Genomic DNA, 13,597 nt, shown 5'->3' with positions numbered 1-13,597 from the left:
CTTCTACAAGCGTCTGAGCTCAGGTGGTGAACCCTGGGATAGTGGACGCCCTGCTTCCCTGTCCCATCCACCACAGAGGACCCACGATAGTAGCGTAGGGGGGTTCTTCTTCCCATCTGCACCAGCTCTGAGCCCCTGCTCTTCGTTCAGCTTACAGGAGTCTGTGCTGGCGAGCCCTCGCTCCAGCTTTGCCAGCAGCACAGCTAGCGGAGGAGGTGGCGGTGGTGGGAGCCCTATGGGAAGTCGGTGCAGCAGTAATCGGACAAGTGGCATCAGTTTGGGCTACGACAACCGGCATACACCTGGGCCCGCTCAACAGCTTCAACTTTCGTCGACCCAACTCAGTGGCACAACTTTGGGTCAAGCACACCCTGCACCAGGGAAAACAGGAGCGCCACCTATTGAGGTTTGGAGGGACTGTCTTGAGGGTGTGTCTGGCGACAGCCGTCACTCATATCCTCCTGCGCTGAGCACACATACTGTAACCTTCCACCGTGCAGAACCAGACTGGGGTCCTATTGACCAGCGGGGGTCAAGAGGTGATGGTGTGGGCGAAAGGGCACGACACTCTGACTTACTAGGAACCCGCTACCAGCAGGAGCTCACCCGCCTGCTATTGAGGGATGCTGCCCTGGAAGGAGAGGCATTACTTGGGGGTTTGACTTTAAAAGAACAGCCTGTGTCTGCCACCATCCTACCCAGCTCCACATCAACTCCAGCCCCCACCGCAGCTCCAGGCAAACCCCCGGAGGAACCAGCGGCTGGAGTGGACAGACAGGAGTACTTCGGTGAGATCACAAACCCATCCTATTTGGCTTGTTTGTTCATGACTAGTGTGGCGGTAGAGCATGAATGTATGTGATGTGGTCAGACCTGCTAAAACACGCAAGTGTTCTCTGAGGACCTAAAGAGCATCAGGTTCAGCTAGCCTTCTTCTTTCTTTAACTAACCATAATAACTAACTCGCAAGTCACCGAGTGAATATGTGTGTATATAAATATATAAATAAGCCCTCCACCCAAGGCTATATAGAATTCTGAACAAACTCCAATGTCAAAAATATCTGCCTGGAGCGAGCATAGTGATTATGCATGACCCCAAATTACAGGCTCTGTGATATGCTGGTCATACCAAAGAGCTGTGAGTAATACAGTAGGACAGAGGCTTGGTTAAGAAAAGGGTTCTCTCTCTTCTCTCTGTGTGTGTGTGTGTAAGTGCTCTCGGCTTTCGGCCAGCCACAGTTTGAGCGAGGGTGTGTTCATGTGTGTTAGCGTGCACTAGCGTGTGCTGGCGTGTGCTTGTTTAGCTCAGGTATTTGAGTCCTCAGGGAAGGCTCTCTCACACACTCAATTGTGAGGGTTGGGTGTGTTTGTGCCTTCTGTGTGTGGAGCGCTTTGTTGCGACAAGGAAACCTCCACGAAAAGCACCTGTGTAAAGTTTAAGACATTACCTCACTCCGACACAATATCTAATACCTGTATCTAACAGTCTATTAGCCTTTTTTTCTTGAGTAATGAAAGGGTTGTCTGACTCTGGTCAGATTTATCAGTGTGTGTGTAGTGTTGCTACAAGAAACAAACCCACTGATGATGGTGTTATAAGGGAAGAATGTGCGAGTCATGCGGCGCAGACACGTATTTTTAAGTCCAGACAGCTCTGCCACCGTGTTTTGTGTAATTGCTACGATCGAACGGTGACCTCATTGTCTTGGGTAGCCACCTGAATTATGTGTGTGTGGTGATGCTTTTGTTTATAGTGTACTCAGATTATGTTTGTTGCTGTGTTCTTGCTTTTCAGGTACATGTGTGAAGTGCGGTAAAGGCGTGTATGGAGCAGATAATGCTTGCCAGGCTCTGGACAGTCTGTATCACACCCGCTGCTTCACATGCGTGTCCTGTGGTGAGTGGTTTAAGTAGTGTTACACTTGGATCAGTGTTTCTCAACCACGTTTCTGGTGGGCCACCAACACTGCATGTTGTGGATGTCTCCTTTCTCCGTCACACCTCTTACAGGTCTTTCAGTCTCTGCTAATGAGCTGATGATCTGAATCAGGTGTGTTTGGTTATAGGAGACATTGATAATGCAGAGCTGGTGGTCCTCAAGGAACGTGGTTGAGAAACACTGACTTGGATCACATAACCTTGTATTTCACTACCTCTTCATTTGGGTCATTATGTGTCTTGGTGGGGTTTTTAACAACTCTCTGCTGTCTTGTTTTCGCTTGTAGGGCGAACGCTCCGGAACAAGGACTTTTACAATGTCAATGGCTCCGTTTACTGTAAGGAGGATTACATGGTAAGAATGACTTTAGGCTTAAAAGTGCTGCATTTTGACTTTCTGGTCATTTTAGACCGTGTTAAAGGTTTAAAGATATTGTATTTATAAATTATAATTATTGCTTGTGTTATTAATAATAATAATTATAATAATAATATGGATGACACGGTGGCGCAGTGGGTAGCGCTGTTGCCTTACAGAACGAAGGTCGCTGGTTTAAGCACCGGCTGGGTCAGTCAGGATTTCTGTTTGGAGTATGTTCTTCCTGTGTTCGTGTGGGTTTCCTCTAGCTAATCTGGTTTCTCCCACAGTCCAAAGACATGTGCTATAGTTGAATTAAATAAGCTAAATTGGTGTATGTGTGGGTGGGCATACAAGAGTGTGTTTGGGTGTTTCCCCTTGCTGGAAGGGCATCCACTGCGTAAAATATATGCTGGATGACTTGGCGGTTCTTTCCGCTGTGGCAACCCCTGATTATAAAGGGACAAAGCCGAAAAGAAAATGAATGAATACTAATAATACAATCAGTAATAAGGTTTTAAGTATGAAATGAGAAATGTTTATAAATAATATAATATTTATGAAATGAAAAATTGTTGGTACTTAAAAAAACAAACAAAAAGTTAAAGCGAAGATAGAAAAATATGCTTGTGCATTATTATGAAATATATTTTATATACAGTTTATTTTTTAAATATATACTATAACATTTTTAAAATGGAAGAGAGGATTTTTTTAACAATCAAGTTTTTTAAATTTAATATATATGTAATAATATTATTAATAAATTAAGTATTACATATTTTAATTATTGCGTATATAAAAAGTTCATATTAGGCATTGGCTAGTAAAAGATTCTGACGGTATGATAACAAGCATAATGATGGTAAAAACACCTTTTTTCCTATTTGAACACAAAGGCTGGATCCAAAATCGCACACTTCCATACTATATAGTATGCTAAAAACAATATGCGAGCTGAGTAGTATGTCCAGGTTCATAGAAATTGGAAAACAGTATGCGAAAAATACCCGGATCAACTACTACTTCCAGCGAGATTCTGAAGTGTGCATTAGATGGACGTTACGCTATCCTATGATGCCCCGCAAAAGAATTCAAGAATGTGATAAAATCATGATAAAATGGCAGATGTAGTACATCTGAGCTCCATTTATACTACTCTCATTCATACTGTATAGAACATACTATTCTATTAGTCGAGTTGTAAATTCAAATGCAGTTCCTACTGAGTAGTAAGCAATTTTGGACAGCCAATATATTTATTCTGAGAAAAATGTAAAATATTTTATAGCAGTAAACATGTCAGGCTAAATAATTCAAATGAATCATTGACTTCGGCTGTCTTCATTTGTTTCGAAAACAAAGATTTCTTTACAATTTAAAATGGAATTTTTGGAAATATTTTCTGCTGGAGATACTGTTGTCCTAAAAACAACTACAAGAAAATCTTACATATACCGTAGGAACGATATAACAGACAATTTTGCCGGTTTTAAAACCTTGACAAATCGTGGCATACCTTGAAAACGGTCATCGTTCCATGCCTAGTTCAGATGCAAAACCTTTAAGTGCCGTCTGAAATTTTCCTCTAAAAGTTGCATTTTTCTCAGCCTCTTTTATATTCAGTTATTTCACTTTTATGGCAAACAATGGGTTATTTTCATTGCCTTTAGAGTAAAATGACTAAAGTTACACACAAAAGCCTGAGAAAAATGCTAATTCTAGAGTAAAATTTCAGATGACACTTAGAGGTTTTTGCATCTGAACTCTTCATATATTAAATATTTACATATAGCTGTCATTAAATATTGTTATCAAAACAATTTGTACACAATTTCACATGTAGTTCTAAACAATATTTGATTTTCTAAATGTTCATTTTAATCAGTGATTTCTCGTAATGTTTTCATCCCAGTTCTCAGGCTTCCAGGAGGCAGCAGAGAAGTGCAGTGTTTGTGGGCACCTCATCCTGGAGCAGGTCAGTGTAAGCACAGTGTCAGTGTTTGACGCCTATAAAGCTCTTGTCTTCACAGTTCTGTGTTTATGTGTGTTTGTCAGATTTTGCAGGCTTTGGGGAACTCTTATCACCCCGGATGTTTCCGTTGTACAGTCTGCTCGAAGGCTTTAGATGGTGTGCCCTTCACAGTGGACTACCTCAACAACGTCTACTGCGTCTCTGACTACAACAGGTCTGTGGAGTAAACTGTGTTAATAACCATTGTTAGTAGGGCTGCACGAAATTGGAAAAATCTAACATTGACTTTTCTTTTTTTTTTTATTTTTATTTTGTGATATGAATACAATTTAACCAGATGAGTTGAATAACTATTTGGGAAGAATTGATCATTTTTGATTGATTGGCATGATTAAGGGAGAGCATATAATATAATAAACAATCTACAGGCATGGGTAAATTCAATGAAGAAAAAAAATATGCAAATTAAATAAACAGTATTTTATTGTTTTTCGAGGAGTCCAACTGTAATCGGGTATACAGTCATTTAATAATTAATTATAAAATAATATTCCATAGTCTTCCTTATGTAAACAATTCAATAAAATTAATTATAAACTGCAATAAAGTTATTACAAACGCTACAATTTATTTTGCCTGAACACTTTCAAATCCCTCACACAGTCACAGGCCTCAAACAGCATTAGTTATAATCCTAAATTATAATCCAGACTCGCGATGTAACTATTGCGAATGATCACATTGCGTTATTGATGCTGAAACTATATTTTGTGCAGTCCTAATTGTTAGTTAGTTTAACATTAACAACGGCTTGATTTGTTGCTGTTCATGTTTAGTTGTGACCTGAATATTGCTGAAAATATTAATATTTGAATTTTGTTTTTGAATTAAATGTGTGGCAGTGTTCGCATAGAAGCCAAAATATTAAACAGTTGATTTGAATATTTTTTTAATCTATTAGCTTAGCTTAGCATAAACAATTGAATTGGATTAGACCGTTAGCATCTAATTAAATTTTTTTGATACTTTTCTTATTTAAAGATTGACTCTTATTGTTAAGCTCAATGTAGCCATGGTACAGCATCAAAGTTGATGAAACTTGATTATTGATGTGCTGAAATGAATTCCTATTTATATAGATCTAAAAAATAACAACTTTTCATTTTTCTGTATGTCTTATTACACAATGTAACTACAATAGAGTGAAGCTTTAATTTGAAATTTTTTTTTTTTTTAGCCAAACGCTAATGGTCTAATCTGAATCAATGATCTATGCTATGCTAAAAGTGAATGCAATTAAAAAAATTGTAAAACTTAAATTCTAGGTGACTTAAAATGAGCCAAAAAAGTGAAGTGTTCCTTTAAGATATATACATGTGAAACAAGCTTAGTGGCACAACCTTTATATAGTAACATATAAAATATTTATATTTTTGTGCAGAGCAAAAACTGACAGGAAACATGATAAATTGTTAAACTCCTCAGGTCATACTTGCACATATTGAAGAAGAGATGGATTACATGTACACAGAGCCAAACATAATGCTTTTCTAAATGCTTTGATTGCATCTGAAAGCACATATAATATGGAGGAGGTACTATTAGTTATCATAAAATTTATCATCCATTGTCTCTAAACCTACCAGTGTCAGTTATGTCTCTCAAGGCCTTAAGGGATAGTGAAGTGTCCATTGTATGCATATTTCTGATTCTCGACTAAGAGAGTACATTACCCGGGTACTTTTTTCACCAACGTTTGTCACATACTGTTGTTGTTTTTAACAGCATGGTGAAGTATGCGATTTCGTAGCTTTTGTCAGATGCATTCAGTTTTTGACAATGCCATTCAGAAGTAAGCTAGAGTAAGATTTATATTTGTTTTGAAAGGAATTGATATTTTCATTCAGAAAGCATGGATTACATTAATCAAATGTGTCAGTAAAGACATTTAAATGTTTAAAAACATATTTCAGACCCCTGAATAACGTGTTTCACTGTTTTCACAACAATCTGATGACACTGAAGACTGCAGTGATGGCTGCTTCATACATCCCATGTATATGGTCTGAAAACATGTATTATATATATATTATATATAATATATTATTTAAATTAAATTAGTAAAATGTTTATTTTTGTTTATATATATATATATATATATATATATATATATATATATATATATATATATATATATATATATATATATATATATATAAACAAAAATAAACATTTTACTAATTTAATTTAAATAATAACATAATAGCATATAGCAAATAACCAATATATGCAAATAACTAGTAACAACTTTTAAGTGGTCTCTTATTTCATTCAGAGCCTTATTTTGAAATGCTATTTGTCCGTAAATCTGTGTTTTTGATCAAATATATGATTGTACTTTTGTATCTAAACAAAGGTTGAAATGCATGCAAGTAAGCTTTTAATCCCTATAGTTTCTCCTGTTTGTTATCACATTGCTGTATCTATGTTAGATCATTGATAACATCCAAATATATGTTTACCTGCTGTTGATGTGGGTCTTCTCTTTCTCTTCCTCAGGACATTTGCTCCCAAATGCGCTGCCTGTTTACAACCCATATTACCTGCTGAGGTAACTTATTTTCCTAGTAGCATTAATCTACAGTAACTATTGGGTTTCTTGCAATTAATACATATAAAATGATTTTTGTGGAAGAACATTGTAGCTGGGACCACCTTTTAACAGTAAATGGCGCTCTAGACTAGTTGTTAACCTTACATCTAAATGTTTATAAAGAAGAGCACTTGAGCATTAAGCTGATTTTTTTTATGATCTCCTAATTTGGATAAACCTTTCCTAACTTTGTTAATGGTTATTTTAGATTGAAGTGGTATGTGTAAGGAATTGAATGCAAGAAGATTAAAGGATTTAGATTTTATTGTTTGGAAAACACAAAGCGTAAAACTTTTTTTTAAAAAAAAGAGCATAAAAACGAAGCTCAGAAGTCGTTTGTTAGAAAATAGCAATGCATTTCAGAAATCTCAGAATCAATGAGATTCAGAATCAAAGTTTTTAGAAGGATTTGAAGGTTTAACAAATTACTTTCAGAATCAATTTCTTAAGCATTTTTCACCACAGCTTTAATATTCAATTCAAGTCCATCATATTGCTGCAGAAGTACTTGTTTTGAGTTATTAATGTTATTTGTGATCTGCTAAAAATAATTGTATTAATTTTAATAAGTTGTCTTTAAAGATTGGATTGAAAAAAAAATTGTACCTAGGAAAAGACTTTCACTGAAAGTTTAAAGGACACCTATGGTGAAAAATCTACTTTTCAAGCTGTTTGGACAGACATGCTTGTAAGTATAGTGTATAGACTGTCATATTGGGGTGATATAACCACACCCAGTCCTTTTTTTTTTCAATTTAACAACATAAAAATGGTGGACCTTTTGGAGCAGAATTTGAAACTAATTTTCATGTGAAGCAACACACCCCTAAAACAGCGAGCTGTGTACACGCCATAACACTTTTTAACACATTATAATAAAAAAATCTAAATTGTGTTTTGAACTGAACCTAAACTGGTACACTCAGAAGAACCAAAATATCAATATTAAATCTTAAAAAAGGGGTAAACTATGTACCCTTTAAAGTCTGTGTTTATTTTGCCAGTGCACATTGTTATTTTGGTAAAATTCCATAAAATTCCTTACCACTTGCTTTTAAGTTTGGTGTACTGTCCCTTCACCGTTTCGGTAGCTGAAAAACTGCCATATTAGAGAACAGTACATTTAAAACATTAACAATACTGAAATAAAGGTCTCAGCAACTTCCGGTTCATGTGGACTTTAACAAAGATTATTATTATATATACATACATATACACTAGGTATCGCATACGTAACCTGAGTATGCGTCAATACCGCTGCCACATTTGTACAGTGCTCCCAGGATAAAAGTCATTCAATCACACTAGTCAAAACCAATATGCTGGACTTTTGCGTTGCATATGGGTGTAGTAACCAGCAAACAAAGAAAAAGCATAAAGGCAGAACATTTCATAGGTAAGATTTAGGTTTTTATGATTTTGTTTTAACTTTTGTGCTCAACACGTCATGTTATTGATGATAATAATCACTTACGGCACTGACTATAAGTTAAAGTAGCACCAACTTGCTGCAAAATCTAGACTTATGCTAGTTTTGTTGAATAAAATCAGCAAAAAATGTAAATGAAATATGACAAGATGCTGCGGTGCTAGAAACTTGTATTATTGTCGGCTAAATAAAGTAACGACTAGCTTTTAAAGTAACTTATAAGGGTGCCAGAAAACATAACAATCCCTGCGCCAAAATGTGCATACTGTCCTTCATAAAGGATTGAACATTACAAATGTTGTAGACCATTCATTTACATTTAGTCATTTAGCAGACGCTTTTATCCAAAGCGAGTTACAAATGAGGACAAGGAAGCAATTTACACAACTATAAGAGCAACAATGAATAAGTGCTATAGGCAAGTTTCAGGTCTGTAAAGTCTAGAAATGTAAAGTCTAGATTCAGATCAGAGAGGTGAATATTATGCACATTGAGTCGCAGGGATCTCGATGGTTCACACAAGTCGTTCATAACAGAGATTGATTCACAAACGAATCGCTCCCTCTGTTAGAATGAGAAGTGAAAGCGAGAGAGGGGTGTTTCAGGACATGGATCAAATCAAATTTAACAGGGAGGGACATTTCCATGCACACAAACACTTGCGTTTTGTCTGCAATGCCTGTGCGATCACTGATCCATAGATATAGAAAAGTGATGTAAAATTATAATTTTTGTAATTAAAAACAAATATTTGCATACTGACCACTGGGAAAACTCCTGATCATAGATATATGTGCATAGGTGTATATCTCTGGCTCAGGATGTCCAGTCTTGATCTCATATACATGTCAAAGGAGCGCTACCCTGTAAAATGGCAGCTTTATTGCCACAACCCATCCAATAGACAACAATAGCATATGCGACATCTAATGTAAATATCTATGGCTATATGCACAGCTAATGCTTTTCAGCCAACAATAAACTTCTGATGAAAGCTTGAAATGTAATTAAAATACAATCACTTAAATAAACTTAAGCATTCAATTAGTTGTACAAGCATAAAATGAGATGAAAGGCCGTGTATATGCTAGCGTCATCAGTAGCAGCAGGCTAGCACAGAAACTCCATTGAAAATACTGGGGTAAAATAAATGTTCATATATTAACCTCTTGGCGGAGGGAAAGTGAATTTAATTCAGGGCTTCTTGTCCACAAATTCTCATTATTAATCATATAAAAGGTGGATGTGCTCAGCGTAGAAAATCAGAAAAAGAATGAAAACATTCATGATGCACTTGCTCATTAAATTATTTTCATTAATTACAAAAAATAAAGCTTATGAGCGGTGAATTGAGGATCATGTGTCTGCGTGTGTGTTTCAGGGCAGTGAGGAGATCCTCAGGGTGGTGTCGATGAACAAAGACTATCACTTTGAGTGTTATCATTGTGAGGTGAGTGTCCTAGAAAGCGGTTTGGTTCACCATTTGCTTGTTCTGGAGATAACACGTGCTCTCTTCTGCTCCAGGAGTGTGGAAAGCAGCTCTCGGATGAGCCTGGATCTCAGTGTTTCCCTCTGGATGCTCATCTGCTCTGTCACTCGTGCCACATGAGCCGGGTCTGCGTCACACACAACCTTCCTCCTCACAACACACACTGAACTGACCAACATCACCTACTTCATATTCTCATATGCACACTGTAAATGATCGTCTTTATGTAAAGCTAGAGGGGGGTAATGCCTTTCTGAGACTTGAGGTCAAAGTACATTTCAAATGCAAATCCCAGACCCGCTATTGACTATATCGCCCTCTAGTGGCTGGGAAATGCAGCAACTGAATCCTGCTGAACAAAAAAAGATTCTCTTGAGGTTAAGATTATTGTCGCCTGCTTGTTTCGTTTAGAGGGAGTCGAAATATCACAGAACACTGTTTTACTCCTGTATCTACTGTTTGCTGTAGGGAAAAAAAACAAGGGATTATTATTATTTTTTTGCTTAACGTTTTTCTATATTTAATTTCACTAGCTAAGATTTTGCACTTAAACATGTTTACCTATTAAGAGATTTTTTTTAAATAAAGTGATTGCAAAAGATTAAAAACATTCCTGTATCTGTTTGAATTAATAAATCTCTTTCTGTGTATAAGTGTGTGGGTTTTTTCTTCTTTCATCCATAAATACTTCAGATCAGGGGTGTCCAAACTCGGTCATGGAGGTCTGGTGTCCTGCTGACTTTAGCTCCAACTTGCTTCAACACTCCTGCCAGGACTTTTCTAGTATATCTAGTAAGTGCTTGATTAGATGGTTCAGGTGTGTTTGATTAGGGCTGGAGCTAAACTCTCCAGGACACCGGCCCTCCAGGACAGTGATTGGACACCCCTGCTTTAGATCAGAGATGCCCAAACTAGGGCCTACAGGCCAAAGTTGGCCCATGGTAAACTTTGATTTGGCCCACCATCCCATATGAGAAGAGATTGTTATTTCTAATTTAACACCAATTTCTAATTTTTGTTTGTTTTATTGCTGAGCTACAAAAAGCAAACTGAAATCAAATGCTTCAATTTAATGTTTTAAATGAATCAGATTTTTTTTTTTTTTTTCAAATGTTAAGAAATCTGGAAAACATTGGCGAGCAATTCAAGACAAAAAAACGTGCTCTATTGTACTCCATTCTGTTATAAATGGGATTGTTTTAGTTTTTAATATGAAAATTTGGTTATATTATTTTTAAAAATATTATTTAATATACACAACATAAAATGCTCTCATACTGCTTAACTACTGTCAAGAAGCTACTGCTACTGTTTTGGGAAAAAAAAAGAATCCCCTACGTGTAAACTGTGGCTTGGAGAAATTGCCTCACATTTGAAATGAATTAGATACTATTTGAAAAGAAAACCTGAGCAATTTGACAAAATTTACAATCCTTTTATCAGTTACCTTAAAAAAATATAATGCATAATAATGCATCATTTCTGTAATGTTTTAACATGCTTTGTCATCATACTCCGTTTAAAAATAATTTTCATGTTGTTTTTCCTTTTTTCTTATTTGCTTTGCCTGTTATATGTGGACAAAATATGAAAACAGAATTCATTTTTATTCATTCTTTTTTTTCTTTTTTTTATCTGTCTTCAATAAAACATTTGACAATATATATATATATATATATATATATATAATTTTTTTTTATAAAAATACATATTTTAAAGCACTTTATAGGACTTTTAAATGTATTATGAAATTTAGTTTTAACTAATTATTTTTTAGAAATTACGAAAAATAAAAACTATTGTAATAGTAATAATATATTAGTAATAGTAATATAATAAAGACTATGTCAACCCTATAAATTTTTTTGTTTGTAATAAAACTTTAAAACAAAATGTAATCAGTGCTATAAAAAAATGTAACCAATAAATGTGTTTTAGACCCATTTTAAGGGGTGGTCCAAAGTGTAATTTTAAGGCTTGGTTGTGTTTATAAGATGCAAAGCAATGTGTTCATGATTAATCTGTAGAAAATTACATTGTTTTTCCTATATCTTTGATTACACAGCTACTCAGCTAACATGAAAATGAATGTCATATTTCCTAGTTCCTCTGAAAGGCCCACCCTCAAGAGGCTCTGATTGGTCAGCTGTGCTGTGAATCGGCTCCACATCACCACATCACGACCTACAAGCGCGTGCTTTTGCACTGTGCAGACAGTCGCTGAATCACAGAAAATAAAGAGCACACAGCTGAACCTCACGCCTGATCTCTAAAATAACACCTGACAAGTGTCTTTCACACATATTCAGGTTATAACTTAAAAGCATGTGTAAGTAATGTGAAATGTTCACATATTTTTTGTGGGTTTGTTATTTGAGATGTAGAACGCAGATGTTTACAGAGGTTTGATGGAGAACTAATAATTTGTAGCTAAAATGTAAATTGTTTGGGATACCAAACAGCATTTCTCCTTGTTTACATCCTCGCTTCAACATACCGTCAACGCTAGAAACTGCATGTAATAAATCAATTTTAACAGATAAAATACAGGTTGTGGCTCACAATCCAGTTTCGTCGGTTGGAGGAGTTTTTAGCCGAATCCAGCACTGAACTGGGAGAGATTCTGGAAGTTCTCCTTAGTCAAATGCTAGTGCTATGTCTTTTTTATAATTCTCTGGAACGATTGTAAGCATTTCTCTGTGTGTCATGTTCTTTGAAAGCCCAAATACAGATACAGAAGCAGCAGCGTTTTAGCTTTCTCTGCTGTAACATTACAGTGCCTCTGGCCAGGGTGTGCATTTGGTGTTTACTCATAACCTGACGCGCTTATGATCTCATTAATTAAATGTATTTTTTGTAGCCCCAAAAATTTGTTCTGTGTAGGCTTTGCAAAGCTAATTTTGTAAAAGCTAATGTCTCCCGTTGCATTGAACTTTGAGCGTATTACATTCAGTTGCTTATGTTCACACAGCTACATTACACATCAACTAGTTTAAAATATGATATTGTAGTAGAACACCCCTTCAAAATATTCATTTAAATGATTAACAACCTGGCCTTTAAATAAAAAAACAATAGATGCCATTTAATATTTAGGATAGGGTCCCTAACACCTTTTTATGCAAAAGAGCACAACTAGTTGTAAATTGTTAGCTAATTTGTTTTAGGACAAGGAAAATGAGTTGTAAAATAAATATCTGAAGATCGATTTAACCCTTTAACTGCCTGCTCTACCAAACGGTTGAGCATATTTTGACTGTTAAAGTAATTTAAAGAATGACTGTTTAAAGTGATGTTTACACACAGCATTGTTGGTTTACATGAACATAATCCTGTTGCACTACACATGATTTAGGTTTTATTGTAAAAGAAAAACAAAACATGTTAAATGAGAATCTGAAACATTTGATATCATACTTGAACAAATAAAGATGATTCCGTTTTACAAAAATTGGTTTTACACTTCATATTTTCTAATTTAGTATTTATATTCATTGTGGTACTTTCACCATAATCTGCCATATTAACCATTTGGTACAGGCTGATATTTCAGAAATTATAGGATGTATTTAAAAAACATTTAGTGTGTTAACTAGCGATTAGAATTAATATATATATATATATATATATATATATATATATATATTTATTTTTTTTCTTCTTTTTTTTGGTGGGGCAGTTGAATCTGCATGGAAAAGCTGCTGAATTTAGTTGTAAATACACAACCCTCAAACATTCACTAGTTATTCTCTG

General features: G+C 35.5%; 1 protein-coding gene across 1 annotated transcript in view; it reads left to right on the top strand.

The window, feature by feature from the left end:
* Positions 1-10,452, top strand: part of ajuba (ajuba LIM protein) — a 12,316-nt gene extending 1,864 nt beyond the window's left edge. The window contains exons 1-8 of the mRNA XM_696274.10: positions 1-788; positions 1,798-1,899; positions 2,228-2,295; positions 4,214-4,276; positions 4,357-4,487; positions 6,833-6,884; positions 9,737-9,805; positions 9,880-10,452. The exon at positions 1-788 is cut by the window's left edge and continues 1,864 nt beyond it. Of these exons, the coding sequence (XP_701366.4) occupies positions 1-788; positions 1,798-1,899; positions 2,228-2,295; positions 4,214-4,276; positions 4,357-4,487; positions 6,833-6,884; positions 9,737-9,805; positions 9,880-10,011 (1,405 nt within the window). The 3' untranslated portion in view covers positions 10,012-10,452. The remainder of the gene's footprint in view (positions 789-1,797; positions 1,900-2,227; positions 2,296-4,213; positions 4,277-4,356; positions 4,488-6,832; positions 6,885-9,736; positions 9,806-9,879) is intronic.
* The last annotated feature ends 3,145 nt before the right edge of the window (positions 10,453-13,597 follow it).

This window comes from Danio rerio, chromosome 7 (assembly GCF_049306965.1).
Source record: "Danio rerio strain Tuebingen ecotype United States chromosome 7, GRCz12tu, whole genome shotgun sequence".
Lineage (NCBI taxonomy): Eukaryota > Metazoa > Chordata > Actinopteri > Cypriniformes > Danionidae > Danio > Danio rerio.
The sequence above is the reverse complement of the archived record's forward strand: the minus strand, read 5'-3'. Positions and strand labels throughout refer to the sequence as shown.